The 23,005-nt window shown below is 60.4% G+C and overlaps 2 protein-coding genes across 6 annotated transcripts; one reads left to right on the top strand and one right to left on the bottom strand.

Annotated features, from left to right (window-relative positions):
* The first annotated feature begins 95 nt into the window (after nt 1-95).
* On the top strand, nt 96-3,391 carry LENG1 (leukocyte receptor cluster member 1). Its single transcript, XM_007181394.2, has 4 exons — nt 96-385; nt 1,361-1,543; nt 2,195-2,454; nt 3,130-3,391. Exons 1-4 carry the CDS (start codon nt 254-256, stop codon nt 3,341-3,343), a joined length of 789 nt encoding a protein of 262 aa, XP_007181456.2. The 5' UTR covers nt 96-253; the 3' UTR covers nt 3,344-3,391.
* CNOT3 (CCR4-NOT transcription complex subunit 3) lies at nt 3,381-20,667 on the bottom strand. Of its 5 annotated transcripts, none has more exons than XM_057533509.1 (18): nt 20,414-20,667; nt 15,159-15,236; nt 14,975-15,042; nt 14,634-14,708; nt 14,430-14,519; nt 14,075-14,203; nt 13,883-13,978; nt 12,472-12,694; nt 12,246-12,379; nt 11,714-11,770; nt 10,006-10,342; nt 9,805-9,928; nt 8,731-8,929; nt 6,730-6,829; nt 6,441-6,639; nt 6,109-6,241; nt 5,317-5,442; nt 3,381-3,806 (listed from the first exon to the last, which is right to left on the bottom strand). In XM_057533509.1, exons 2-18 carry the CDS (start codon nt 15,181-15,183, stop codon nt 3,660-3,662), a joined length of 2,262 nt encoding a protein of 753 aa, XP_057389492.1. In that variant the 5' UTR covers nt 15,184-15,236; nt 20,414-20,667; the 3' UTR covers nt 3,381-3,659. The 5 variants fall into 5 exon arrangements, with proteins under 5 accessions (XP_057389492.1, XP_057389491.1, XP_057389494.1 ...); XM_057533508.1 differs by having other exon boundaries at nt 15,159-15,233; XM_057533511.1 differs by having other exon boundaries at nt 3,381-3,758; nt 15,159-15,233.
* Nucleotides 20,668-23,005: the final 2,338 nt, after the last annotated feature.

Here is a 23,005-nt window from a genome sequence, read left to right as displayed (position 1 = left end):
CTCAGTAGCGTCTGGGCGGAGACACTTGTGATTGACTCAGAATCTTGATAAGAGGCGGTCGCTAGGCGACAACACGCGCAATTCCGGGCGATGGGAGGTGGGCGTCTCAGCCAATCAACTTTCGCTACAGACCCAGAGGGGCGTGCCAAATAGTCCAGGACCAATCCATGGCCGAGACGGGGGGGGGGCCAGCCTCTCGCCAATCTGAAGTGCTAGAAGGCGGGCCTGCCAGTCCGTGGACAGCTACGGCGCCATGAATATCTTACCCAAGAAGAGCTGGCACGTCCGGAACAAGGACAATGTCGCCCGTGTGCGGCGTGACGAGGCCCAAGCCCGGGAGGAGGAGAAAGAGCGTGAGCGGAGGGTGCTGCTCGCTCAGCAAGAGGTAAGCTCCCAGTCCGGCAGGGCGAGGCTCTGGGGCGGAGCGCCCAGGCTCCTCGGAGGGACCGGAAGTGGGAAGTGGGACGGCGCGCAGGCGCAATGCACATCGTCCGGAATTAGGGGCCGGGCTCCCTGGAAGCGTGTGCGGTCTTTTCCGGATCCCACCTCGAACTCTCCCTGGTCTTGGTTGTCCCCACTCCTAGAGTAGGAGCTCATGAATAAACGAAGCCCTGGACAATTCAAGGAAACTCGGACCACTTTTTAGTTTACCTGCACAAACTCCCTATTTAGTAAGCGCCTACTGTATGCTCGCCCCGTGCAGAGCGCTTGACTTGCCAAATTTGTCAAGCACTGTTCGTTCTTATAGAGGCTGTCATTTCCATTGTGCAGAGAAGTGAGATGGCTTCAGAGAGGAAGACACAGCGAAATGACAGTGGAACAAGCCAGTTCCGCTCTGTTGGGCGAGCCTTTTGCCTGCACCGCTGCCCACACACAAACACCAGAGGCTCTCTTTATAACTCCTAACCTGTTTGGTTTACACCTAGCTTTCTGTCCTTTGGCTAATCTGATTGTCAACACTGGCCGGGAGGTAGTCAGGGTTTTTAAAATTCACATTTATCAGTAGAGATTGCAAATCAACTGGGGATAGTGACATGGAGCTCTGCCTGGAATTCAGATCACCTGTCCTAATACACGAATTGGCTGCCTTCGTAGCTGTTTTTACTGTGTCACTCGAGATTGGGAAACCCCCTGGTTTACTGTTTGAAAGGTAGCTTACAAACCCAGGCGTTGCCTCATTCCCCCACCCTCTCCGCAGGCTGGGATAGGTGCCTCTTCTGGGCTCCCAGCGCCCCTGCTCCCTTCCTTTACAGCCCCCAGCACCAGGGCCTGCGGTTTTCTGTGGTCAGCACCAGGCTCACAGTTCCTTGAGTCACATCTAGGTTCTGAATGTTCTGCCTATACCTTTCTTTTCCCCCAGGCCCGCACAGAATTCCTACGGAAGAAAGCCAGGCATCAGAACTCACTACCTGCGGCTGAAGCAGCAGCAGCAGGAGCCCCAAGCAGCTCTGGCCCTGTGGATCTGTTTCGAGAGCTGCTGGAAGAAGGGAAGGGGGTGAGCAGAGGCAATAAAGAGTACGAGGAAGAGAAGCGACGAGAGAAAGTAAGTCGGTCTTGCCCTCTTCGTCAGTCATGGATGGAGCTGGGGGAAGGGGAGCACCTGCCCGTCAGGTGTGATTGAGGAGTGTTTAGGGATATGGTGGGGATTAAACAAGCTAATGTAGGGAACTCAGAACAGTACCAAAACATAGCACTTAAGAGGTGTTGGTTACTGCCGGCAGCTAGGTACAGACCTCTCAGGTCTCTCACCTGCTGTCCAGAGCCTATAGATATTTGGGAAGTGTTAAGGGGCTTTTAAATGTAAATCAGATCCTGTCACTCACCTGCTCTCAGGGATTTCCCATCGAACTCTAAACGTGCCTCCTCCCCCCGCCTCAGTCACTCCTCTTCCTTGCCTGCTTCTCTCAGGTTTTTCTCAGTTGTCTCCCCAAAGATGCCTTTGAACCCTGACCTAAAGCAGCTCCGCCCTGTCCCCTCCTTCCTGTGCTTGTTGTTTCTGAAGCTGCCATTGTGCCCCCAGAGCAGGAGCCCCACACGTACTGGTCTGTTGTGTCCCCAGCACCTGGCAGAGTTGGTTCATGACAGGCCTTTTGGCTCAATGTCTGGTTCTGCCTCGGGAACCTTGGGTGTCCCTGGGTTCCCCAAGAGGAGACACACTTGACATTCTCACTTCCGCATTTTCTGTCTTCCTCAGGAGAGGCAAGAGAAGGCTCTGGGCATCCTGACGTACCTGGGCCAGAGTGCAGCGGAAGCCCAGACTCAGCTCCCTTGGTACCAGCTCCCCCCAAGGCGGGGCGGCCCCCCGTCTGGTCCAGGACCAGATGAGAAGATCAAGTACCGCCTGGACCCTCTGTGGGAGATGCAGAAACATTTGGGGAAGAAGAGAAAGCACAGTGGTGACAATGGCAGTCACAGCAGAAAGGAAAAGGAGGGGCCTAAGAAACGACCCAAAGAGTAAGGAGCCTGGGCCTTGGGGCTTGGCCATGGCCATGCGGGCACCATGGAAGCTCTCTCTGGTTGGGACGGGAGGGCTCTGGGGTCTAGATACGTGTTCTCAACACGTGGTCCAGGGACCCCGGGGGTCCTGACACCCCTTCACGGGGTCTGCGAAGTCAAGCCTATTTTCATAACAGCATTTAACTTTTTCACTCTTGTTCTCGGGGTTCCCAGAGGCTACATGATATGAGACGACACCACTGACGTGGCTGGTGGAACACTCACTTGTGTTAAGATTTCTCATTTTGTATATGCAAGATATTGACAGATAAAATCCACTGAAACAAAGCTCTCTGAGGTTCAGTTTTTGAGACCAGAGCGTGAGAACCGTGGGGCTAGAGTTAAAGCAGGTTTGTGGCCCTAGGATGCAGACCCCTGAGTGTACATCGGCTATACCGACCCGTCTCCTTTCTCCCACAGATGAGGGAATGGGGAGGGCCAGGCTGTGCTCAGTGCCGTACAGCGGCTTGGTGGTGGAGGGGCACCCGCCTCTAGAGGCAGCGAGGCCAGCTTCAGGGTCCCAGCACCAGTCTCCTTCCCTCCCAGGTGGCAGCTCCCTCCCAGAGGACACTGGGGGAGGGCGGGGCCTCCCGGGGCTACCAGCTTCCTGAACCGACTCTCATCTCCTCCCAGACCCCCATCCCTGGACCAGCTTCGAGCTGAACGTCTCCGGCGGGAAGCGGCCGAGAGGGCTCGGGCAGAGGCCCTGCTGGCCCGGGTTGGAGGCACGGCAGCCCAGGAGGATCAGCCAGAAGAGGCGGACGATCGGCGGAGGCGGTACAACTCCCAGTTCAACCCCCAGCTGGCCCGGCGCCCCCGCCAGCAGGAACGCCCCCTGGCTCACTGACTCTGAGGGGGTACAGGAGAGGCCGCTGCTGCCAGCCGTCATATAAAACTATTTATTCATAAATATTTTCCAAAATGAAAATAGGTTTACCAAAAAATGTCCCTCACTGGGGAGGGGAGGAGGGGGCAGCCCTCGCCCCCGGGCCCCCAGGGTGGGGCTGAGAGGAAGAGAAAGCCTCCCGGCCCCCTCCCTGCTTCCTGGGGGAGGGGGCTGCCCTATGGCCTGGGGCCTCCCCCCAGTCTTCCAGGGCAGGGCCCTCACCTGGGCAGGGGGATCAGCATGCGGGGGGAGGGAAGGGTGGAGGGAGGGGCCGGTGTCACTGGAGGTCCCGGTCCTCCAGGTAGCGGTACTCAAAGGTGAAGCCTTCCTTCTTCCGCTGGCCCCACTTCTCGTAGTCAAAGTAGATGTAGGTGCCCTGGCCGGGGGAGAAGGCGGTCAGTGAGTGGACGAGGTGGTCGGGGATCTGGGTCAGACCGACAGAGGGACAGGTCTTAGGGCCACGAATGAGCCAGGCACCAGGCCAACTGCCCTGCATGCACACGCCGTCTCACTCCACCCTCACAAGGCTCTGCTCAGGTGGGAAACGTTATCATCACTCCCGCCTCAGAGGAAGCAGAGGGAGGCGCAGGGAGGTCACACGCCAGAGCCGGGCCTCGACCCCGGGCACGTGTGCCAAGCATCCTATTGCTTCTCTCGATGGCTGTGGCTTTCCGAGCACTGACCACGTGCTGAGTACGTGATGTATGTCCTAGGGTTTAGTCTTCACAAAACCCCTGAGGCCATGGAACAGGCTTGGAGTCTACATCCAGGCACGCTGCCAGGACAGACGTTTTATTGGCAACAGCGGTGGAGTGGGAACTTCTGAAGGACTGATGCCTGGAAATACACTGACTGACTTAAGAGGATGACTTTGGACCAAACCGGGAGGGGACAGGACGTCTGTAGTTAGTGTCCGAGAAGACACAGTGGGAATGGGGCCGGGTTCTGAATGAATGGTGGAAATGCTTCAAAGAACCTGAAGGAATGGAGGGGAGGAGACTGAGTTCCCTGAGGACAAGGCCCTTCAGTGCTTGGCATCAGGTAACACTGTGGAACATACCAACTGAAAGTTGAAATAAAGTACAGTACGCCCATGACACTACATAGCAGGCACCATTTAGTACTTACACGTTATTAACTCATTTAATCCTCATAACAACTGCATAAAGGTAGGTGCTGTTACCCCGTTTTTACAGATAAGGAAGTAGAGACAGATAGATAGATGTTCAAGTGAAGTGTCCACGGTCACCAGCTAGAGCTGGGTTCCAAACCAGGTAGTCTGGCTCCAGAGTGTTTTGCAAGAAGTGGGAGATCCCAATCAATCAATTACGAGAACAGCAAAAGAGCTTCCCCATCCGTGTTTGCTGAGCCCCTGCTCTGCTGGGTGCTGGGGACTGTCAAGGTCCCCGTGCAGTGCAGCCCATGGGCTTGGGTGGGAGACACCAAGTCGCCCCACCGTGCCAGAGGAGGGGCGGAGGCACAGGCTATGTGTGTACCTGGGAAGGCGCCTCTGAGGAAGGACGTGGAGGCTGGGACCTCTGGGCTGACCGCGAGTTGGCCAGTGAGGAAGGAAGAGGACGGCGCCCCAGGCAGGGCAGACGGCCTGAGGGGCCGAGCTGGCGGAAGGTGGTGGCAAAGGGAGCAGACAGCAGGGCTGCCGGTCTGCGTGTGGGGTGGGGACTCTACCGGGACTCGGCCAGCGGGACCAGAGTGGGCGGGGCACAAGGAGGGGCCTCACCTGCTCGAACTCGTCCCCAGAGTGGGCGGGGCACAGGGAGGGGCCTCACCTGCTCGAACTCGTCCCCAGAGTGGGCGGGGCACGGGGAGGGGCCTCACCTGCTCGAACTCGTCCCCAGAGTGGGCGGGGCACGGGGAGGGGCCTCACCTGCTCGAACTCGTCCCCAGAGTGGGCGGGGCACGGGGAGGGGCCTCACCTGCTCGAACTCGTCGGTGATGGTCTTGGGCTCCTCGTGCCTCTGGAACCACATCATGTACTTGGTGTGGAACCGCCACGACTGCTTCTTTAGGGCCTTGGCTGCCAGGTACTGCGCCTTAGTGCCCTGGGGAGGGAAGGATGGGACGGGGGATCAGGCGGCCTCGCAACCGGGTGGGGGCCAGGGGGACGGGGCAGGGCGACAGGGCTGGCCCCAGGCCCCGCCACAGACCGAGGCTGGGCTGGACAATCCAAGTACGGGTGGGTGGGGCACAAAACGTACCAACGCTGGTCAGGAGAAGGAAAGTGAGGCGGGAGGTGGAAACTGCTTTCAGAGAAGCTTTGAGAAGAGAAACTAATCGTGACGAGAGCTGAGAGGAGGCAGTTTAGAAGCTTTCTCAGGCTGGATGAGGGAGGGGGTCACTGGTGACTCACTGGGTCACGCAGAGGTTGGACAGTTCCCTAGCGGTCCCCAGGGAGGCCCGAGTACGTGCCAGCGAGCAGCGCGGCGGCACAGTGAGAGTCATCGGGGCGGGCACCGTGGGGCTGGGCTCCCTGGGTGCTGCGCTAGACCAACCCAGCCCTCAGCCTCAACTGACCTGACACCTCAGCACCGGAGTGGGGACAAGGAGGGGTCTGCTTGGGGGGGGGGGGCCAGGACTGGGGGAGGGGGAGGGGTGCGGTCCCGCTGGCCGCAGTGGGGCACCCACCTCACCCCTCCAGCCCGAGGGGGGACGGCGGCGGTGGCGGCGAAGCCGGGGGGCCCGAGGCTGCCCCGGGGGCCCTGCTGTACCTCCAGATAGTAGAAGATGAAGAAGAGCGTCTCGGTCGACAGCCGCTGGTAGAACTCCACGGTGTCCGAGTGCGGGGGCGGCATCTGGTGGTGGTAGGGGGGCGTCGGGCAGGGGTTCCGGGGGAGGTACTGCCTGTGGGGGGACGGGACGGTCAGTGCCGGTGGGCGGCAGCCCGCGGCCTCCCTGCCTTCTCTCCTCTCGTGGATCCAAGGGAGCGTCTCAGGCACCACATCACCCAGCGTTACTGCCTCAGCCCCTGCGTCCTGTGGGGAGCCCAGGTCAAGGCTCCCTCGGACTCAGGGGCCCGCCCCCGCCCCGCGCGGCCCCTCACCGGATACGCTCAGAGTCTGAGGGGTGGGGCATGTGGTGCCAGGCGGCCTCTTCCATGGCCTGCTGGTAGAGCTGCTCCTTGGTGAGGGGCACAGGCCCCAGGGGACACACACCCAGCGACAGCGGTATGTTCACCTCCGACAGCTGCAGGGCCGGCTGGGCCGAGGCCGGGGGAGCTGACGTGCTGCTCAGGATGATGTCTGCGGGGAGGGCAGAGGCGGGGCCGGCGAGCGGTGAGGCTCGTGCATCCGGCCCCTCCTGGACCGCCCGCCCCACCCCCGGACGCTCACCTCGCTCAGTCAGGTGCAGCGTGGGGACGGGGTCCTCGATGCCGGAGCTGATGGCTGCCCGCTCCGCCATGGACTTCAAAGAGCTCAGGGGCTCAGGGGCCTGGGGAGGAAAGAGGTGCCTGGCCTGAGGTCCAGGGCCGAGGGCTGGCACTGGGTCCTCGTGGGCCCTGGCACCCTCGCCTGCTCTGGTGGGGCTTCAGCTAAGCCAAGGCCGTTAGTGTAAGAGCGCATCCACTGCAACACCTAACAGCGGGGAGAAAACCTGGACACGACCAAGTGTCCACCGACAGACAGAGGGGCGCCTAGCACGTGTGGACCCTGCTGCGCAGCCCCGCGACGGTCACACACCAGCGGAGAGCCCGAGCGCCACCGCCGTCACGGAGCCGGCAGCAGCTCCCAGCCGTCTGCGCGCCTACATGCTGGGAGGAGCCCGCCCGCTGCCGGCTGCCCCACGTGCGCACTAAGACCCCTGCCCGTCTCCGCGGCCGCCGGCCACCGCCAGCCACTGGCAGTCGCCTTCCACTCCTCTCGCCACCCCACTCCCCACGCCCTTCAGTCACCGAGGCCTCTCTTCCCTCGGAGGCACCTGCACTGGGGGCCTATCCTCTGCCGCCCAGACCTTCACACCCCACACCGTCCTCTTCTCACAGGCCCCAGAGGGACCTTTCCAGCCATGTCTTTCTCTGTCATTTTTCTACTCAAAACCTTTCCACCACTCCCTATCACTCACCCAGTAATTAAAAAAAAAAAAAAAAAATGCTGTGGACCTGTTTTGAGAATCTCAAGGCTCGTTTTTCCCCCCAGAAAAACGCATACACTGAATTTCCTGTCCGTTGTGTTTCTAAACTTTGGGTGCTCACTCTGAGCCGGAAACTATCCTGAGAGCTTTATGAGGACTATTCCCAAGCATCCTATCATATTGGAGGAGTGACTGCGATTACTTCCATTTTCCAGATGAAGGCAGGTAAGGAGGCAATGCAGGGCTTGGACCCTGACAGTGGGGCCCTCCTCACCCTGCCTCCTGCAGAAGTGAAGTTAAAACACACTGGGGCCCAGGGACTTCCCTGGCGGTCCAGTGGTTAGGACTCCGCACTTTCACTGCGGACGGCCCGGGTTCAATCCCTGGTCGGGGAACTAAGACCCTACAAGCCGTGTGGCGCGGCCAAAAAAACAAACAAAAAACCCAAAATAAATCCCAAAACTCACTGCCCCAGATGGTCAACCCACGTCCTGCTGCTGCCCTTTCAGACTCTGGCCCTGCAGCCAGCCTGCGCCCCGTTCCTCTCGCCTCCGCTGAAGCCTGCTTCCCAGCCTTCTAACTACAGCTCTGGCATCAGCCCCTCGTAGAACTCCAGCTGGGGAGAGCCACTCCTCCCCGCCTGCCCCGCCTGCCGCTGTGACCCCACACGACCTGGCCCCGGTTCCACCTCAGAAACCTTGCTGGGCTGCCTCCCCAGGTGAAGTCAGATGCACGCACGTGGGTCCACAGCACCCCGGCCCCCACCCCACCCAGACACGCCCGCCATACAGCCCCACTCCGCTCCCTGTGCGCAAGGCGGCAAGTGGCTACATTTACCCAGCACAAAGTGGCTCAGGGCAGACGTCAAGCGTTTTCTGGACTTAAATGTTTTTGTAGAAGGGAAGAGGGCGGTGAGCTCTGGATGGCGGGCCATGTGAAGTAATACGTCTTATGGGGAGAAATGACCGAGGGCTGGAAGCAGGGCAATGACAGTGGACACCCGGGGAGTGAGCAAGCAAGTACAATCAGGAGCAAGGCAAGTACCCAGAGGGACAGAGACCCAGGTGGGGGGTGGCAGAGAAGCCCGGAGATGACGTGAGCGTGCAGGTGTGCCAGGGGAGAGAAGCCGGAGCGACACAGCGAGGGCTGGAGGTGGAGATGGCAGGTAGAGACCTGGAGCCAGGGGACAGCGACCGTCTGCAGTGGAGACACAGGGCCAGGACAGAGAGGCTCGGGGCCCGCCGGGGACGTGCGGGGCCCACCTTGATCTCCGGGGCAGCGCTGAACTGTGGAGGTCCATTGAGCAGGGCGCCGGCCGCCTTGGCCTCGCTGAAGCTGGGTGTCGGGGAGCTGGGAGGGTTCACAGGTAGTGGCACCAGGAGACTGGGTCCCCCCGAGTTGTTCCCTGAGCCTGGGGCCACGCCCCCAGCCCCCGTTGGGGCTGTCGCATTGGGTTCCTTCCTGGGGAGGGGTACAAAGGGTTGGAGGCTCAGAGGAGGGTCCCCAAGGGCAGGACGGACAGGAAGACTTGGGTGATCGGGGGAAGGAGTCAAAGAGGGAGAATGCACAGAAAACGGGGCCAGCTGAGGGATGCAGACAGGAGAGCAGCTCTGGGCGAGGGGGGCCCGCTCCTCGCGATCCCTTCCCAGTGAAGAAGAGCCGTGGGGGTGGAAACAAGCATTCTCAGGACGCTCCCAGAGACCACACGGCTAAACGTTCTCTAGGAAGCAGGTGGGACCACTTCCTACACGCAGTGGCCCGTGTAGGAGGGGGTGGGAAACAACCACACAACAGAGCAGCCCACCTAGAGCCCAGGGGTGAGGCACCCGGGGAGGTCTGCCCCACGTCCCACAGAGGAGGCTGAGCTCTCTCTTGGGCCACTCTTCCGGGAAACGGTCTGACCTAAGACCTGGAGGGGTGGCCGGGGAGAGGAAGGACGACTGGGACCCTTCACTGCGAGAAGTGGACGCTGAGCCCCCTGACGGAGTGAGGAGGCCCAGGGGCAGGACACAGACACGGGAGGAGGCGGGAGGGCACAAGATGCCTGCAGGAAAGGGAGAGCCAGAGCGTTCCAACGCGTCACCGGGGGGCTCTGAGAACAATCCCACTTAGGCGAGGAATGTTCTAGGGCAGAGCTGGGGGACACACGTATATGATACCCCAGCTGGGAAGCAGTCGGGACACAGCACCTAAGCGGGTGGGAGAGAGCTCTGGGGGAAGCCCCCACCGGCAAGGGCAGGGCCCGTATCTGCACCGTGGCGACCGTGGGGGCGGCCCCGTGCCTCCTCGGGCCAAAGGCTGCCTGTCCCCAGCCCTGCCCGAGGCCGGACACTCACGAGCTGCTGGGAGGTGGGTTGTGGGGGCCAGACGGGGGGCCCAGGGCCTGGCTGTTGGCACTGCTGCCCCCGCCGCTGCTGAGAGCCACCTCTGCCGGGCTGTCTGCCACTACTGAGCTGTAACCTGGGGGAAGGAAGAGGGGCTGAAAGGGGCCCGCGGCAGCCGCCCCGGGACCCCCCTCCCGGCCGCCTCCCACTTACTGGTGGCGCCGCCGTTCTGCTTGCTGCCGCCGCCGCCACCACCGCCGGGCTGCACGCTGGGGGGCCGGGGCTGCGCGGGGCTGGGCCCACTGGGAGCTGGCGGGGCCACAGCCTGGGCGTAGGGGGCGGGCGTGCCCGAGTTGTGGCTGGGAGCTGGGCTGGCCTTGGCGCCCAGGGCGCCTGGGGGTGCTGCCGGGGTGGGGGCCCCGTTGTTGCCAGGGGCGGTGCTCAGGGCAGAGGCGGCGGGCAGGGGGCCGGAGGGGTAGCTTGGCGGCACAGCTGGGGACTGAGGGTGCTGGCTGCTGTGGACAGGCTTGGAGCCGTTTTTGGCTGGAGACTGCAGGTGGGAGGGAGGAGAGGGTCAGGACCCAGTGGGTCGCAGGTCTCGCCGGCCTCCCGCACACCCCTCCCCGGAACAAGGCTCCATCCTCGGTGCTGGCCTTGCTGCCCCTCCCTGGGGACCCAGGTGACCCCCCCCCATTCGCCCTCATGGCTTCAACCTCCACCTTCATGCGCACAACACTCGTGCACTTCTAGCCTGCATCCAGCTTGCCACGTCCTGCCTGGACATCCCCACGATGTCCCACAGGGATCTGAGACACCACTTGGGTGTAAGAGAAACCCATCCACCTGATGACAGGGGAGTCGTGGGAAACACATCAATGTCCTCAGTATGAGGTTAGCTGGACCCAGCCAGAAGTCCAAGGGGAGAAGAGAGAACAGCTGAAAATAGGATAGTAATTCTGAATGTCACTTAAACTGTCCCAAAAGCAACTCAAGGGGCCGTTAATGACCAATACCCCACAAAGCACGTGGGGTAACGTGCCCATGACAGCCCGCAGCTGAGCTGCTGACCAGCCCTCTCAAGCCAACCCGGCTGCCGTCCTCACTGCTTCCTGGACCCATCCTGAGGCCCCACGGGCACCTCACGCTCACTCCGCACCAAGCAGGACTTGCGACCAACTCCTTCCCAACACCACGCATGGTCACCCGGGTCCCGTACCAGCCTCATCAACTCCGCCCTCAGGGTCTCCCTCGGGACCAGCCCTCCGATGAGCCCACAGAGGGGTTTCAGGCTCACTTTCCTCCTGCCTAAAGATAGCATTCCGGTGCAGTAGCATTTCCTGAAGTGTGCTGCTGCCCTGGGAGACGTGAGCAGAATCCACAGGGTTCACTAAGGAGAAAAACTCTCAGAGGCACTTCTCCTCTTGGAAACTTGTGACGTACACCGTCTGCGCAGCCAAGGCCCAGAGCGCGCCCAAGAAAAGAAACCTGTGTGGTTTTTGACCTATCATTTCTGGGGCTTGTTGGGCCCTTTCAGAGCTGGTCCACCCGGTGTGGGCCCCTCAGCCTGACAATCTAAGGTCCTGCGCTCGCGGTCAGCCCAGCGGGCCTGGCCGGGCTCACCTCTCCACACTTCCACGTCCACCACGCCTGGCCTATGCCTCCTGCCGTTGCCCCACACGGGAATGCATCTTCCTCTAATGCCCAGGGCAGACGCCGCTCCCAAGAAGCATCTCCTGACCACAGCACCAGCCACGCACCTGTCTGCCTGCCCATCAGTACCGCAGGCCTCCCTCAGGGCAGCCTGACCCACCGCGTCCCCGAAGCCCAGCATGGGGGCCACACTCAGGCCTCAGTAAGCCTCTGGAAACCAGCGAATGAGCGAGTGCTGGGCCCATCAACGTCCGACGCCCATCGGACCCACCTGGCTGATTTCACTATCTGTCGAGCGTCCCCTCTTCTTGTCATCTTCAGAGTTTTCCTGAGGTTTGAGAGGTGCAGTCAGAAACCTGTGCGTCTCTAAGGACCTGACAGAGACGCCAATCTCCGAACCCCCGGATCTGAACCCAGCTGACCTACCTTCCAGCCCCAGAGTTGTTCAAGCCCCTGTGACCTTCGTCTCACTGGGGAACCTACCTAAACCCTGCTCCTTAGGCTGCTTGTCTTCTGGGGGCCAGCACCACGTGCCAGGCTCTTAAGGGTCCAGGAACCTGCTCTCCTTCGAGAATCCAACCCTCCATCCCTTCCCAGGTGTCCAGTGGCCCAGCCTCCTCGGCACCCCAGGCACCAGCCTCCCTCCTCCACACCCAGGACCCACGTGTGGCCCTAGCCACCCTATCGGCAATCTACAGCCCTTGGGGCCCAGACCCTGGAGACCGAGGTTCCCCTCCTGCAGGACACTTCCTCAGCCCCCGCCCCCTGTGCCCTCCTTGGAGACTCAGATCCACAGGCCTTACCGTGGTGCAGTTGGCCGGGCTGGGCGGGATGGGCGAGCTGGAGGTGGTGGAGGTGGGCGTGCTGCTTGACTGGTTGAAGATCTCATCCTCCATGTGACTGTGGCTGGGTGGGGAGGTGGCGACCAGCGCCTGTGCTGTGGGGGCGTGGAGAGGGTGTGAGCCGGTGGGGACGCCCCCCCACCAGGCCTCCACCACCCTTCGCCCGCAGGCCAAGCCCGGGCCTCACGAATGTCCTCGAGGTCCAGGTCGTCGTAGAGGAACTCGTTCTCCTCGAAGTCGGGGTCCTGGGACGAGTCCACGTAGTACTCGACGTCGTCCTTGATCTTGCGGATGGCGTCCACGAGGATGGAGTCGTTGTCCAGCATGCGCAGGATGGTCTCCAGCATGCGCACGTGGTAGCGGTGCTTCTCGATGTGCCGCTTCAGGCCCTCGATCCGGTCCTGCTTCTGCTGGCGAGCCCAGGGCCAGGCTCAGGGGCTGCAGGGCCTGCCCTGCCCCTCCTGCCCCCACAGAACCCGTCCTCAGTCCCTGACCCTGGTGGAGACCCAGAGGCCCCACTCCAGCCCCTCCGGGGTCTGCCCGCCTTGACCCCTCAGGGATCCCGCGGCTCCTCCCACCCCGACATCCCTGGAAAGTGCTGAAGGAGCCAGGGATCCTGGCGTCTCCCCTACAACGTGGCCCGATCTGCACCCCGCCTGACCGCCCAGCCCACCCACCAGCTCTGAGCACCTTGTGGAATACAGGAGCACAGCTGCCCCTGTCTTGCTCTAACAGTAATAATGGCAATCCCCGTTTGGCGGAAGCTTGTTGTTTATAACTCTGAGCATCTGTCACCACCATGACCCCCACCCCCATCCACGTGTCCCTAAGAGGAAGCCCAGATTCAGAGGCCTGTCTCCTAGGCTCCCTCCCAAGGCCCCACTCCCTTTAGGATTTGACATCCTCGCCCCAGTTCCAAATCCCTCCTGTCTGCAAGGACCTCCCTCCAAGCCCACGGCTCCAGACCCCTCAGTCTCAGACACCCAACTCGGGCACAGCGCCGCCCCCAGCTTCCCGAGGAGCCAGCTCTCTGTCCCCCGTACTTCCTGTGTCAATAGACAGAGACAGTCTGCAGCCCTATGAACTCGGACCCACAACCCCGGCTTTCTGGAATCTGGGTCCTGAGCCCTGGCTTTGTCTCGGACCACCCTTCTCCTGAGGCTAAATGAGCCACTCCTCCATGCCCGCCCTTGTCCACACCTGCTGTCCTCTCCTTAGGACCCGGGCCCTCTAGGTACTGGGAGGCCACAGCTGCAGCTCCGTACCCTCCCTGCCCTGGCTGTCCCTCAGGTCTCACACTTACTCGGCGACCCAAGCAGAGCTCAGCATCTTCCCCCAAAGCGCTCCTCTTCTTGTCGGCCCCAACGTCTACCCAGACACCCAGGTGGGACCCTGGAGTCTGCCTCATCTGTTCCCTGCACACCGCACCCTCCAGTCAGCTGCTAAGCCCTCCCCATCCCACCCCTTGACCCCCTAACCCCAGCTGCCGGCCCTGTCTGCCCCAGGAGCCCAGGCCCCGACTCCCACATGCCGGAGAGCCGGCCTCTCCTGATCGCCAGCGCATCTCTGTCCTCTGGGCACAGGGGCCCCCCACTCACATCCTTGTCGCCCTTCTTCTTGCGTGTTTGCACTGACAGTGACTCCACTTCACTCTCAAACTGGTCCACCTGCATGTTTAGGGTGTCGATGGTATTCTGGGGGTGGGAGGGGAAAGGCAAGCGGTCAGCCAGAGTCCTCTCATACAGCCAGGGTCCGGGCCCCAGGTCACCTCCTCCTCTACCCTGACTCACCGTGAGCCACTGGCCGACCTCCTCCTTTTCCTTCTGGGCAGGGTCCACCTTCTGTGCCAGGCCCAGGCCCTCCTTGCTATAGGCTTTGGTCTTGGTCTCTCGCTCCACAACTTTGAACCGTTCCATTTGCTGTGGAGAGCACAGTTGGAAGGGGGCTCCCGAAGGTGGGAGAGCAGCTGACTCAGGGCCAGTGGACACTCAAACCAGAGCCCCAGGAGCCCCACTCTCAGGTTCCCAGCCCTTCGCCTCCCACCTTCCCCAGGTGCAGAGACCTCACTCTTCTCAGGACCTCTGGGGACCCAGGAATCCGACCCACCCCCCACCACCTCTCAGGTAGCAGACTCTGGGCTCCTACCGTCTCAATGAGCTTGCGGTTGTCTATAAGCTGCCTCTTGTCCTTAATCTCATTGGATGCTACCCAAGTCTTGATCTGGTCCCTCAGCCGCTGGCGGTGGGAACAGCAAGACACTCAGGACCCAGGCGCCGAGGCCCCCGCCCCCTCCTCTCCCTGTTCCCCCCGCCCTCAGGACACAGGAGTCCAGACCCCCAGCCCCCTCACTTGAAGCTTCTTAATCTCCTTCTTTAGATCAGCCTCATACTTTTCTTTCTGGTTCGCGTTGGCTGCATTGTGGAGCTGAGGGATGGAGAGAATCCAGGAGTTTGTGTGGTTCTGGCTGCCCTACTGCCCACTCCAGTGGTAAAACTCCAGTCTCTCTCTGTGGGCCGGGGACTCTGGGGACAACCCCCCAGGACCAAGCCATCTCAGAGCTGCTTCTCTGAGGTCCTTGGCACCTGGACATGCAGGCCCTCTCCCTGGTTGACACTCAGGAACTCCTCAACTTTGTCCTGTCCTCTCCTCCCTAGAGACCCACCCAGATTTTTAGGGGCCAGCCCCTGTACCTTCTGCCAAATATCTTCAAACTGCTCCACGCCCTCGGACACCTTCTTGAGGCAGCGATCAATCTCACCTGGCCAGGGAGGAAGGAAGGCTGTTAGCGTCCTGCCAAGGCAGCAGGGATCCAAAGAGGAGTTGCGAGGAGAGTCAGCACGTGGCCACACAGGCAGCAGGCAGTGGACCTAGTACCTTGGAGTTTGCGCTTGTCCGCCATCTTCCCTGCCCTACAGACGCACTCTCTTCATACTCTCTTGGAGAAGGACGCTGCTGGGAGAGATTCGGAAGGAATACACATTTACTCCCTGGCTGGTCCAAACCCAGAGACATGAACGAGGTTGGGAATAGGGTGCATGGGATGGAAAGGGGAAGATGCATTTACTGTCTGATGACAGAGACTGGGCCCAGTTCTCCTTATGCTGCCTTGACTGCCCAGCACAGGGTCTGGTCCATAAAAGGACTCCGGAAGTTTGCTGAAAGAAGGAAATAGATATACTTTTTGGGACTTCCCTGGTGGCGCAGTGGTTGAGAACCTGCCTGCCAATGCAGGGGACACGGGTTCGAGCCCTGGTCCAGGAAGATACCACATGCCGCGGAGCAACTAAGCCCGTGCGCCACAACTACTGAGCCTGTGCTCTAGAGCCCGCGAGCCACAACTACCGAAGCCCACGCGCCTAGAGCCCGTGCTCCGCAACAAGAGAAGCCACCGCAGTGAGAAGCCCACGCACCACAACAAAGAGTAGCCCCCGCTCGCTCCAACTAGAGAAAAAGCCCGCACGCAGCAACGAAGACCCAACGCGGCCAAAAATAAATAAATACATAAATAAATAAATAAATAAGATATACTTTTTGTGTGCCTCTGACCCAGGAAATGGAAAACTCCTAGAGCATGGAGCACTTTCTCCCCAGATGATACTCAAAAGGATTTTTTAGAGCAGGAAAATGTCATGCAGCACACAGCTGCCTGCTAGGGACAAAGGCCTTAGACCTGAAGACCACAATTCCCATAGAGAAGTCAAGCACACAGGTGACCAGAATCCTAACACAGGGAGAGGTTACTCCTCAGACAAGTCAGGAGACAAAGGATTTTGCATCCCATGGAGAAGGGCCCGATACCATTTATACATGTATCAGTTGTAAGGAACAAAGGGGAAGTGCAGTGGGGGGACACGGAAGATGCCTACAACTGTGAAAGCTAAACCCACCCACACAGACATGGCTGGTTCCAAGTAGAAGAGCGCTTTAGACCTCTGACAAGTTTGTTTATTCCAGAGAAGGATCCTTAAACCAAAGGAGATAATACTCCTAACCCACAGAGGGTAATACCAAAAAGGGTTCGAGGTGTGGGGGCAGAAAGCACCACTGGAGAGAAGAGCAGGAGAAGAGAACTCCTACAAAGGTGAGAGGATGGAAGGGAACCCGAGCTGTGCGGGAGCTATCGGCACACACGAAGGAATTACGTGTCAAGTGCACTGGCCATGTAGACTCAGGGAAACATAAACCCTCAGACAAGCACCCAATACTTAGAGACATGGGCACCTCCATCCTAAAGGAAGTTACATGCAACCCAGAGGGGACTGAGGTCAAAGGGGAGTCACCAGAAGCTTTCGCCCAGGGGGAAGCGGCACCTTAGGGCCCGACACCAAGACCAGGGGAGATGGGGAGCCTTGGGGAGGGCGGGCTATGCCTGTGCTGCAGGAGCTCCCCGCTCCCAGAGAGGGGGCCTCCACTGAAAAGCATGGCTTCCTGAGATCTGGGGAGTGCCCACTCTACAGGCCTAGGGCAGGGTGCCCCAGAGCAGCCCCAACTGCCCAGGCAGCAAGAGCCCTACACGGAGGACTCAGAGCCTTAACCCAGAGGGAAGTCACAGCAAGAGGGCCTCCACCCACTGGGAAGGGAACGCAAAGAAGAGTCCGGCCCAACGGAACTTTCCACAGTGACAGAAACGTTCTATATCTGTGCCACTGAACGCTCGACAGCTCCAAACGTGGCTAGTGCAACACAGAATGGAATGAAAAATTTTCCTGCTCACTAGCTGAAATTTAAATCACACGCGGCTAGCAGCTACTGGTGGCACAGGGTATCAGAGAGCACGCCTCAGAACCAGAAGCCCACGTGACGGGGCTGGCCCTCAACCTCAGAGCAGCGTCCTACACAGGGACCCACTTTGCGTGGCGGCAGACCTGTGACTCGGGGGAGCGTGGATCTCCCCCGTAAAGGAGCAAGCAAGAGGAATGGCAGCACCCTTGGCCCAGGGCTGCCTGACATGCCAAGGTGGGGCCCAATCCCAACACGGGAAATTCCAGCTCCAGGAAGGCGAAGTGGCCAGAAAAAGGATTCAGGAGAGAGCTGCACAGAAGGGACTCAAACTGAGGTGGGGCAAGCGCCTTTGAGCGGGAGCTCACAGAAGGGCCTGGACCCCAACACTGAGGTCTGCGCTCCAACACCCCAACGCTGAAAAGCCTCTTACTGCCCAGGGGTGTGGGGTGGGTACAGGAAGCTTAGACGGGCGCTTATACTCCCGGCCTCCGTCCCAGGAGCCCAATGCTGGGCACGGCCGGGTGCTCCAGCCCAGAGGGACAGGACGCCCAGCTTACACCCCTAAACAAGGCACTGCACGCTCTAGGGAGGGGAGGCTTTCTCCAAGTCCCCACACTGAGTGGGCTGGGACACCCAGCCCAGCTGAGGAGTTGATACCCTCCAGAGGGGGCAACAGACGGTGGCAGCAGGAAGTCCCGAAGGAGTCGGAAGCAAGGTGCCAAGGGAACAAGAGCCCCAGCCGGGGGAGTGATGCTTCAGACAGAACCTCAAAGTGGGCAACAGCTGAGACCGGGAGCCCTGCCCTGAGGAAGGCAGCTCCTCCAGAGAAGGGCAAGTACGCCGGGCCCAGGTACTAGCCCCCCTCGACAGACTGGGTCCTACAGTGAGCAAGTCTTAGCGGCAGAGACAACAACCCCTCTCCACGGAAAACCCCCCCAGCAAGAGGCGCCTGTAGCTGAGATCCCCAGCGAAGGACCAGAAAGGAGGCTGGAGCCTGAGTCCTGAGGCAGAGATGCCCTCACAGAAGAGTCCCGTGCTTAGAGGGCTGGGAGCCCCACCGCTCTGGGAGGGTCCACCAAGATGCTCCAGGGACGGGAACCACGGCAGGCCCACTCCGAGACGGGCAGGCATCTCGGGGAGAGAGGACCTGGTGTTCTCACCGCGTGGAGTCTCAAAGGGCTCCGAGGAATCTGGGAACTTGGCCCCGGAGGCTTAACCACAAGACCCCGTCCGAGAAGAAGGCACGTCCGCACGAGTGACGAGCCTGTACTGAGGGGGTGGGAAGGGTGAGCAGGGTGCCAGACCCACAAGAGCCAACACCGTAAAGTGAGGGGCTGAAAGCAACAAAGAGCCCCAACACGCCACCTCAGGGGAGATGACGCTGCCACACACAGAGGCCTGATGAGGAGCTGGGCAGGCGGAGCCGAAAGCTTAGTCCTGGGGAGCTGAGCCAAGCGGTCCCTGACCCTGGGGGCTGCCACGGGCCGATACAGCGCAGCCTGGCGCCGTGGGGACAGGAGAGGGGCCTGCTTGCGAAGTGACGCTGGAAGGCCGCCCCTAACCCGGGAGGCTGCTGACGCTGGCACACAGAGATCTGAGAGGCCGGAAGGTGGATGTACTAGGTCCTGGGGCGGAGGGAGTTATCTCCCCACTGCGAGGCCCAGTACCAAGGGTGGGGGACTGGAAATCCCACCTTGGAAAGGTTACACCAGAGGAATCTTCAGTCCTGGGCAAGGTGACAACAGTGGGGTCGCCCCCGCAAGTCTCGGGCATCTCACACCCCCACGTCAAGGAACCTGTGCCTCAGGAGAGGGCAGAAGCCTAGTCCCACCCAGTGGGACATCACAAGCAGGGGCTGAAGCATTAGCCCTGGGCACCAACACCTGAGAGGGTCCTTAGTCCCACAGGAGGGGACACACAGAAAGGCAGAGACACCTCAAATCCAAGAGTGGCCAATACAGGCAGGAACCTTACCCCTGGAGGAGGCAACACTGAGAGGCTCCTTGTCCTGGAAAAAGGCACCACTCCAGCCCCAAAATCCCACACCACACAGTACAAGAACCTCAGATCTAAAAAGTCCTACACTCCTAGAGGCTTCTAGCAGGGTGGGTACGGGTAGGGATGAGCCCTGGTTCCACGACTGTTACACCAAGAGGGTTCCCTAGTACCGGAAAGCTCACACACCCACAACGAGGAGCCCTGGAGGAGCACCGAGGGGGTGGGGTCCTTGACCCCCGGAAAGACGACACCCTAGTGCAGGAACTGATGTGAGTGTAGATAGAAGCCTCAGACTGAGAAAAGCGACAGCCGACACGGTGAGGGCAGTGACGGAAGGTGTCCAAAAAAACAGTGCCGAAAGGACAGGAGCATCAACCTCGGGGGAGGTGACAGCCCCTGAGCTAAGAGGCAGGTCCTGCTTAGACACAGGGGTGCTGGCGCTGCCCACAACAGGAGATCATTAACAACGTGGAGAAAGCAGGAACCTGGGAGGTCCCACCAAGAGAGAACCAGGTACCTGAGACCCAGGGGAGCTCAACAGCCCCACCAAAAGGACCCCGAGGCGGGAGTGACATCGAGAGGAAGCCCCCTTCCCGGTCTGGAACCAGGGAGAGCTCACATGCAACAAGCCAGAGGCCGATACCCAGACCCAGGGAGTAAGAGCTGAGGCCTGAGCGGGTAACGCCAGGGACAATCCTGACTCTCCAAGGGGGAAGGCCTGGGCTGTGGGATGTGGAAGCCTTAGACCTGGGGGACTTTTCACTACAGAGGCGGAAACTTCCAACTCCTGGAGGTGGCATCTTCACTCCAGGGGAGTTCACCCCCCACCCCATCCCCAAAGAGGAGAGTGGCGCCCACGGAGGGAGGGGAGCGGAGAGAGGAGCGCTGGCCCCGGGAAGGCTGACCCCCTCTCCCCACGGGGGTTCTCAACCAGGGGACTCGCAGCCCCACACCCACGCGAAGGGGGCAGCCTCGCCCGGAGACCGCCCCCCAAGCACAGGGGCTGCTGCCGAGGGGGGCAGGCACCTGAGCCCCGAGAGGGCGGGCACCTGCGGCCAAGGCGCCTCCATCCTTCCAGCGAGGAGCCAATACCGACGCGGAGAGGCGCGGGCACCTCGCACCCTCACACCCCACGGGGGCCCGACGCGGACGCCGCGCGGGGCCGGGGTCGCGGCAGGTCCCCCGGGCGCCGCCGAGGGGCGTGGAGGAGGGAGCGGGGGCGGGGGAGCCGCGCACCGCCGGGCCGACGGCGAGCGCCGGGGCCGCGCGGTGGCGGGGGCGCCGCGCCGGGGGCGGCCATATCGCGACAGGCGGCGGGGTCGCAGGAGCGGGAGGCGGCGGGGAAGGCGGCCAACGGCGCCGGGGGAGGAGGGGAAGGGGTCCGGCCCAGTCGAGCCTGACGCTCTCACCACAGGAGCTGGCGCCGCCGCTGAGGAGCGTATCGCGACAGGCGGGGGAGGCGAGCGCCCGCCGCCTTTTTCTCGCGCCCCGGGCCCGGGCGCTATCGCGATAGCGGCGCGAAGCGGAAGTGGGGTGGGGGGAAGTGGGCCCGGGGTTGTTCTGACGACGGGGGTCGGGGCTCAAGGGAGGCCGCGGCGTCTGCCGATGGCTCCGCGGAAGCTGACCGGGCCCGGTCCAAGATGGCGGCGGCGGAGGAGGCCTCCCCTCCTCTCTTCTCGTCTCTGGCGCCGACCCGCCCCCGAGCCCCAAATATAGGCCTGTCATTGCTCCGGCCGCACGTCGCTCTTGCCCCTCGGACGCGCTCTATTGGTTCTTGGCGGGGATACGGCCGGCCCCCTCTCGCCGATTGGGCAATCTCTCCAAGGCGCGGCGTTCGATTGGCCTCCTGCGCGGGCTGCTAGGATTGGCTCAGGTTTTCTTCCCCGCTCCTCCGCCTCCTCCCGCCTCGGGGCACAACACGCCAGCGCGAGGACTCGTGCGTCAATCCAGAGACCTGTGTCGTGCTGATTGGATACACCCGCCCCCTTCTCGTAAGCCAATTGGTCGGGAGGCGGAGCTAGGCTGATCAGGGGCGGGAAGTCGTCCGTCAAGTTTGGAGCCGTTTTCAATTGGTCGTGGGGGGATATTCTGCCCTGAAGTCATTGGCTGGTCCAGGAAGTGGGTGGGGAAAGCGGAGGAAGGCATGGAGAGTGGGCGTTAGAGGCCGCGTACCTAATGGGAGAAAGACAGGCGCCTTCAAAGCGGGGGCCGGGCTGAAGTCATCTGCCAATGAAGACAGCCCCTGGGCTGGTAGGGAGGAGCCGCGAAAGAGGGTCCACCCCTCTTCTTCGTTGGCCCTGTTATCGTTCCTCCCAGAGTGTCCAATAGTTTGGCGAGTGGGCGGTAACCGCTCCTAAGGCGTGTGAAACGGGGCGTAGCAGGCAGGCTTGGAACCTGGGCGCATCCTTCCACCTCCCTTGGGTCCTGGCCGGGCAGGCCGGTCCCTGTCTGTGAGCTGCAGTCTTTCTCCAAGTGCCTGTATTTGGCATATCTTTGAGACACAGAAGAAGGAAGAAAAGAAAGGAAGCAGGAGACGATGCCCCAAGTCACTGGCATCACGCATAGCTGAATTGGTTGGGAAGCGCCATGGAGGCATGGAGTATTTGTCCTGCTTCTGTGTGGTTACGTGACCGTGGGACAGTTATTCTCCTCTGCACCTCCATTTCCCTGGTGTTGTGAGGACGCCGCAGAAGGTACAGGTGGGAGTCCCTGATCCCCTCCCACGGCTGCCTCCTAACGCCTACTGGTCCTTCAGATCTCAGCTCAGTGGTCTTTTCTAGCGGGAAAACTTCCCTGACCTCCCGCGCTGAGTGCTCACGTGAGCCCTATTCGTTCGGATTTACTTTTGCATGTATACTGTCATTTTCTTAATTATTTGAATCTCCCCCTCCGGATTTTTGCATCTCCAGCGCTTAGCAGCAAGAAGCACTCAGTAACCGTTTGCTGAATGAATACCTGGATGAATACGGGGAATGACTTGTGGTTGAAACTTGCTAGGCACTGGTGCTTTGGCAAACCAGGAGGCATTTGCCCTGGGTCACCCAGTCAAGATGGGCAGTCATTTCTGCCCATCTCCTCTAGGTGGAGGAAAGTAAGATAAATCCAAGGGAAATGCAAGTGAGAACTGCATCAGAATCGCCCGTGGCAAGGCAGGCAATGCTTGTAAAAACGCAGTGCTCTTAGGCCCACACAGATCTGGGGAGTGAAGCCTAGGGATCTGTATTTTTATAAACTTCCTGGGTGATCATTAGAGGTTTTTTGGGTTTTTTAAAAAATATTTATTTATTTGGTTGCACCAGGTCTTAGTTGCAGCAGGCGGTCTCCTTAGTTGCGGCTCGCCAGCTCCTTAGTTGTGGCATGTGAACTCTTAGTTGCGGCATGCACGTGGGATCTAGTTCCTTGACAAGGGATCGAACTCAGGCCCCCTGCATTGGGAGCACGGAATCTTATCCACTGGACCACCAGGGAAGTCCCTCGTTAGAGTTTAAGAAATATTGGTCCAGAAGACCCTTGTTATTCAAAGTGTGGTCCCTGTTGTAAATCAACTATACTTCACCTAAAACAAACAAACAAACAAACAAAAACAACAAAGTGTGGTCCCTGGATGGAGCAGGGCCTTTTAGGTTTCTCAGGAATCACCTGGGGATTTGTCAAGTGCAGATTCTGATTCAGGAGGTCCCAGATCCTGCTTTTCTAACATATTACCAGGCAGTGCTGACGGTGCACAGTCCACACTTTGAGTAGCAAGGGTCCACAGCAGTGGTTCTCAAATTTGGTTGCATGTGAGAATCACCTGGGGGCTTAAAAAAAATCCAGATACCCAGGCCTTGCCCTAGACTGATTAAATAAGGGTTTCTCAGGATGGGAACCAGACATTAGTAATGAAAATTCCTGAGATGATTCCAACATGCCACTAATCTGATAAGAGGATTTTCTAGAGCAGTGGTTTTCAAAGTGTGGTCCCTGCATCAGCAGCATAAACACCACCTGGGAAGTTGTTA

The sequence above is a fragment of the Balaenoptera acutorostrata genome, chromosome 19 (genome assembly GCF_949987535.1).
Source record: "Balaenoptera acutorostrata chromosome 19, mBalAcu1.1, whole genome shotgun sequence".
Lineage (NCBI taxonomy): Eukaryota > Metazoa > Chordata > Mammalia > Artiodactyla > Balaenopteridae > Balaenoptera > Balaenoptera acutorostrata.
The sequence above is the reverse complement of the archived record's forward strand: the minus strand, read 5'-3'. Positions and strand labels throughout refer to the sequence as shown.

Excerpts from the sequence above, each read along its gene's own strand:
- LENG1 (XM_007181394.2), top strand. The coding sequence starts at position 254 with ATGAATATCTTACCCAAGAAGAGCTGGCACGTCCGGAACAAGGACAAT. Across the intron at positions 386-1,360 it reads TGCTGCTCGCTCAGCAAGAG|GCCCGCACAGAATTCCTACG; the intron begins GTAAGCTCCCAG and ends CTTTTCCCCCAG. Across the intron at positions 2,455-3,129 it reads CCTAAGAAACGACCCAAAGA|ACCCCCATCCCTGGACCAGC; the intron begins GTAAGGAGCCTG and ends ATCTCCTCCCAG.
- CNOT3 (XM_057533509.1), bottom strand. The coding sequence starts at position 15,183 with ATGGCGGACAAGCGCAAACTCCAAG. Across the intron at positions 15,043-15,158 it reads GGACAAGCGCAAACTCCAAG|GTGAGATTGATCGCTGCCTC; the intron begins GTACTAGGTCCA and ends CTCCCTGGCCAG. Across the intron at positions 13,979-14,074 it reads AGGTCGGCCAGTGGCTCACG|AATACCATCGACACCCTAAA; the intron begins GTGAGTCAGGGT and ends TCCCACCCCCAG.